This window comes from Pezoporus wallicus, unplaced genomic scaffold (assembly GCF_028554395.1).
Source record: "Pezoporus wallicus isolate ANWC-B61680 ecotype Strahan unplaced genomic scaffold, APGP_CSIRO_Pwel_v1 contig_6217, whole genome shotgun sequence".
Classification (NCBI taxonomy): domain Eukaryota; kingdom Metazoa; phylum Chordata; class Aves; order Psittaciformes; family Psittacidae; genus Pezoporus; species Pezoporus wallicus.
In genome coordinates this window covers 2839909-2845383 of record NW_026637336.1, presented here as the reverse complement: position 1 = coordinate 2845383, position 5475 = coordinate 2839909, and the positions used below count along the sequence as shown (strand labels likewise).

The window sequence follows — 5475 nt, the reverse complement described above, 5'->3', positions numbered from 1 at the left end:
CCATGTTTGTACCAACACGTTCCCAAGTCAGCCGTCAACAAACTTGGTGAGCCGCACAGAGGCTTGCTCCTGAGTAACTGCTGCAGCTATAGCCCATGGGGTACAGAACTGCCCTTGCCTCAGGCCTCACGTTAGGCACCAAAAAGGACAGCAGTGGGCTGCCCTGGGCTGCTCACCAGATGCCCACCAAGCTGCTCCCCTCTGCTCCCAGGACAGACGGGAAGAAATTAAGATGGAAAAGAACTTGTGGATCAAGGTAAAGGCAGTTTAATAAAGCAGAAACAAGGCTGTGTGCAGAAGCAAAGGAAAACAGGAGATTTATTCTTTATTTCCCATCATCAGGTGACGTCCAGACAATTCTCAGGAAATAGGGCTTCAGCAAGCATAGTAGTTGCTCCAGAAGACAAACATAGTAACAATGAATATCCCTCCTCTCCTCCTTTCTCTTAGCTTTCCCTGCTGAGCAGATGTCATATGGCATGGAGTATCATAGAACCACAGACTGGTTTCTTTTGGAAGGGACCTTAAAGCTCCTCCAGCTCCAACCCCTGCCACGGGCAGGGACCCCTTCCACTAGAGCAGCTTGCTCCAAGCCCCTGTGTCCAACCTGGCCTTGAACACTGCCAGGGATGGGGCAGCCACAGCTTCTCTGGGCACCCTGTGCCAGTGCCTCAGCACCCTCACAGGGAAGAATTTATTCCCTTTTGTCAGTTGGGGTCAGTTGTCCTGACCCTGTCCCCTCCCAAGATCTTGCCCAGCCCCAGCCTTCTGGTGATGGAGGAATGTTGGATGTATGGCCTTGATGCTGGGGAGCACTCAGCAGCAGCAGCCAAAACACTGGTGTGCTGTCAACACCTAGTTAGTAGTACAAAGCCCAGCACTATGAGGGCTGCTAGGGGTTGAATTAACTCCATCTCAGCCAGATACATTCCAACTGTTTATTTAAAACATTACAAGCCACTTTTAACAAAATCACAACGAACACTGAGGATCTGAAAAGCCACACAGCACTCTGGGCATCACAAAGATAAATGCTCTGCAGGCCCTGACCAACCCAGGGGCTAAATGTGCAGACAAGCACCTCCAAGAGGATGATAATACCTTGTTCCACTTCTCTCAGCCAAAGAGCAATACTGCTTTGTAAGCAGGTGAGGTTGTAAATTAGAAACCCCAATCTCTTATCTACCTGTAGAAGGTGCCCAGGCACCTGGAGAGCTCTGATGGTGGTAAGCTTTTAAGTTTCATATGAGAGAAAGCATGGCTGCAGTCACAGCTGGAAGGAAGCCACATGCTGAGCTGCAATGTGAAGACTACCCTAGCACAAGGTGTGTGGGACATGCTGCATTTCTTCTCACCCAGAATCCTCCATTTTTTCCCCTTGTTGTCCTGTACCAGCACAGAACATCCTCTCTAGCCCAGAAGGAAGGGGGAACGAATACACGTACATCCACAGACTAAGGAGGGTCACCTTTTGCTGGAACTTGGATCTCGCTCCCTACCCCAATCCAAAATCTGAGAACAGGGCTAGCTCTGGAAGGACAAAGCCCTCTATGAGCTAGGATCCATGAGGCAACTAATAGACTGCAGGCTGATGACTCGCCTTCTGCATCTGAACGATCTTGCCAAAGCCACCTCTTCCAACATCGTAGTCTGTCCGGTACTCATCTCGCACCTGGGGCACAGCAGGAACACAGGTATTAGCATCGTGCACTGCCTGTCTCCTGCTAGGCTTCAGGATCATCACCCCCTCCTTGCTCAGCTGGTGGAGAACTAAAGTTCAGGTTAGAAGTACTCTGATTCATTTGAAATCTCTTCAAATAATCTATAAAAAGGTGTTAATTGTGATGAAAATGGTGAGGATATATCTGATGGCTGAGGTCTTTAATTTGGACAAGCAGCAACCAAAATCGCAAAATATTTTTATTCAGCTTTGTGATCCTGCTTTCTGGATTGCCAAGCATGGCTTCCAGGATATTTTCTCCCCTACACTGAGGATATTTTTTTCTCCAAACCTGCAAAGGAATCTCACTTCTGCACTGGGGCAGCCCACTGGATGATGATATTAGCCTGGTAGCTGCACTGTCCCTCTCCATGCAAATCTACATAATTTTAAGAATGCTAGCTTGAATGTAGGTGCCATTCTGCTTGCATTGCAGGAAGTTTGGAGTCCTACAAAGAAATGCCCTTAAGTTCCATCGCTAGCTTTTAACACCAGGCATCAGTTACTGAAACAACCTGGGAGTGGCTAAAGTTCATCGTCAGGTCTTTACAGCCTACACACTCTTCTGCATGACACAAAACTAGCACACTCTGAGGGGGATCAAGTTCAAGGTATGAACTGGGATTGCCTTTACCTGTCCTCCAGTCTTTCCTCTTCCATACTGTCGCCCTTCCTTAAACCCTGCATCCCAGTCAGTTCGAATGATGCGGTCGTCCAGTCGTGTGCCGTTGACAAAGCGCATGGCATTCTCAGCATCTGCTCTTGTGTAGTACCTGGAGCATACTATAAGGAGAAATAAGCACTCTTTCGTTGGGTACAAGGATAATAAAAGGAAACTATTTTATCTGAGAGGCAGAAAACTCGTGCCTTCCAGCTCTTCCTTCTCAAACTGCTCTTCTCTATGGGATCAAATACTGTATTCATATAAGCCCAAGCTAAAAATAGCTCCCACTTGGCCAGGATTCTGAACGTGAATGCTAGTACCTGCACAGACAAGAAGTAGCTTAGGATCGCTTATTTCTAAAGTAGATGAAACAAACGTGTTAAAGCTTTGCTAAGGGCAAGAAACCTGTAAAATGTCTCTTATACTCTGTGAAACTTGACTGAGTTTGAACACGAGGGGCAGGCCTCACTGGAGAGCAAAGACAGTTCAGGGTATGACTTGTACAAGCGTGCACCCTCTGCCTGGGAATGCTGCCATGGCTTACCCTGCTACGTCGCTCAGGTCTAAAGTTAAGGTGAGAAAGTGAACACGTGCCCTGGCCAGGCAAGAGCTCAGGGAGGAACCCGAGGTGGCAACCACGCACACGGGCTGTCTGCGGCAGGGAACCGCAAAGGATACTCCACAAAGCAGAAGCCACAGGGGGTTTTCTTGATCTTGTCCAGCCCCATCACAATCCTCTTGACGTCTCCGCACTTGGCGAAGAGCTCGTGGATCTGCTCCTCGGTGGTGTAGAAGGACAGGTTACCCACATACAGCGTAGAGGAGACCTTCAGGGACTTCTCCTGCAGCTGCCGGCTGCCCTGAGGGCGGAGGGGAGGGCGCAGAGCGGTGAGCACGGCGCCAGGCCCCGCCGGTCACCCCCGCTCGCTGCACGGCCTTTCCCCAGCCCCGCCGCCCCCCCGCCCCGGCCCCGCGGCGGGCGCACCCGGAAGTGCTGGTCGCGGTACTGGCTGATCTCGCAGTAGGAGTCGCTGTTGAGCCCGCTCAGCGTGGTGCTCAGCAGCCCCGAAACGGCGCTGCGCCCGCTCCTCGAGCCCTCTCCCCCCGCCGCCATCGCGACCACCGCACCACCCGCGCCGCCGCCACGCAGCCCGATTGGCCCCAGCGCCCGTCGCTCGGGGCGGGGAGGCGGGGCGGTAGCGGCGCGCAGCCAATGGGCGCGCGGAGCCGTCGGAAGCGCGGTTTCGGCGCGGCCGCTGAGCCCGTCCCGGCATGCCCCGCGCCTTTCCCGCAGCGGCGGCTGCCGGTGTGGGGCGCGCGGGGCCATGGCGGGGGTGCGGCTGGCGGCCCCGGCAGGTACCGAGGGCGGGCCCGCGGGCCCCGCCGCCCGCGCTGGGCCCTCCGTCGCCTCCCCGCTCCCGTCCTGTGTTCAAGGGCTGGTGCGGGAGCTGCTGAGGGAGGAGGCGCCGGCCCGCATCGCCGCCCTCACCGAGGAGTTGTTCCAGGCGGCGAGGAGCGCCCCTGAGCAGGCCGGGGGAGCGGCTGAGCTGGAGCCGCGGACTCCCGGCCCGCCCGCGGCAGCGCTCGCCCAGGTTGGTGGCCGGGGGCTCTGCCTCTGCGGCCCGGTTGAACCCGTGGCTTCAGCGCTGCGGAAAAGTGAACAGAACGGGGTTTGCATCTCTTCAACCCGAGAGCTTGGAAGGCCGAAATAAAGTGGAAAGTGTTGTGCAGGCACCATGTTCATCGTAGGTGTGAAAGTGCATAATGACGAGAGGCGTTACTGGTACCGTGGTGATGTTGAGCGGTTTTGTTACTCCACTTTTCTAGTAGTGTCTGGTTGTAATTTCAAGTCCAAACACAAGCAGGGAGCGCTGTGCCCTGAGGCGTTGGTACTGGATGAGGGGAGAGGTCTTGCTCACCCTGTGCGTGGATTCCCATATCAATAGTGGGTGCTTGAGGAAGAGGCTGCCCCATCCCTGGCGGCGTTCGAGGCCAGGTTGAACACAGGGGCTTGGAGCAAGCTGCTTTAGTGGAAGGGGGCCCTGCCCGTGGCAGGGGTTGGAGCTGGATGAGATGTAAGGCCCCTTCCAACACAAAATCGGTCTGGGGTTCTGTTACTTGTTTCTTCTAGAGGAGTGCTTATAAAACAGTAAATGTCAGCTTCAGAAGGTTTTTCTCTAAAAGAGCAGTACATAGTTCTGAAATAAAAACAAGGCTGGTGGGATATTGCCCAACCTTTTCCTCCATAATTGTATTTTGGAAAGAGATTTAACTCGGAGCAATTACTGTCAAAGCAAGCCGGATTTTAAAAGTTGTGTGTTTGTGACAGGAGCAGGACAGGCTTGCAAGTTCAATAAACAGAAAGTAATTCTTGGTGCAGTCTGTAAAGAAATACAGGGGCATAAAACTGGTGACCTTCAATTCCTACTGAATCAGTTGGGCTGTCAGTTTGAAAGAAAGGAGAAAGCATTCATTTGTAATCTGATCCCTTCAATTAAAGGGGCCATGAAAAGACTCCTAGTTAGAGCATATTTGTAGTCAAGATCTGCCACACAGACAAGGATTAGAAGTGATGGAAATGCAACCCTTCAAGGTGGGTTTTTAAAGGAGCTTGTTGCCTTGATGTAAGACTGAATCATCTTTTTAACAAGAGTATATAGTCAGTAGCCTTTGTTCTTTGCTAAGTTTCCTGATGGAGGTATTTAAAATAATTAAACTACTTAGTTTTCTTTTTTGATAGGCAAAAGAGGTGAAGCTGTACTGCACATCCCAATGCAATGCCTGGAGCTCTTTTCCAAAACCTCCGAGCTTTTCAAGCTTGTTCAAAATGCCCATGATGTATCCTGAAAGCTGCCAGTGAATCAGTTGGGTTTGGTGATGTGCTATTGCACACGTTTTGTGTCTGTGAATGTTGGTGAGAAAATTGGTCCCAGATGGATAGGTCATGTTTTGCTGTGAAATAGCCTTTCATAAAAGACTGGATGGATCTGATGGAATATCCCTGTGAGAAGAGCATGTGCTTCCTGCCAGCTGCTTAGGGTTCTCCTTCATGACGGACCTATGGAAAATAATGATCCATACTTTTAGCTGA

At 51.8% G+C, this 5475-nt stretch overlaps 1 protein-coding gene across 2 annotated transcripts; it reads right to left on the bottom strand.

The window, feature by feature from the left end:
- Positions 1 to 924: 924 nt before the first annotated feature.
- Positions 925 to 3510, bottom strand: LOC130596901 (nuclear cap-binding protein subunit 2). Of its 2 annotated transcripts, none has more exons than XM_057404970.1 (4): positions 3370 to 3510; positions 3028 to 3244; positions 2355 to 2503; positions 925 to 1672 (listed from the first exon to the last, which is right to left on the bottom strand). In XM_057404970.1, exons 1-4 carry the CDS (start codon positions 3496 to 3498, stop codon positions 1574 to 1576), a joined length of 594 nt encoding a protein of 197 aa, XP_057260953.1. In that variant the 5' UTR covers positions 3499 to 3510; the 3' UTR covers positions 925 to 1573. The 2 variants fall into 2 exon arrangements, with proteins under 2 accessions (XP_057260953.1, XP_057260954.1); XM_057404971.1 differs by having other exon boundaries at positions 2355 to 2493; positions 3063 to 3244.
- Between the last annotated feature and the right edge of the window lie 1965 nt (positions 3511 to 5475).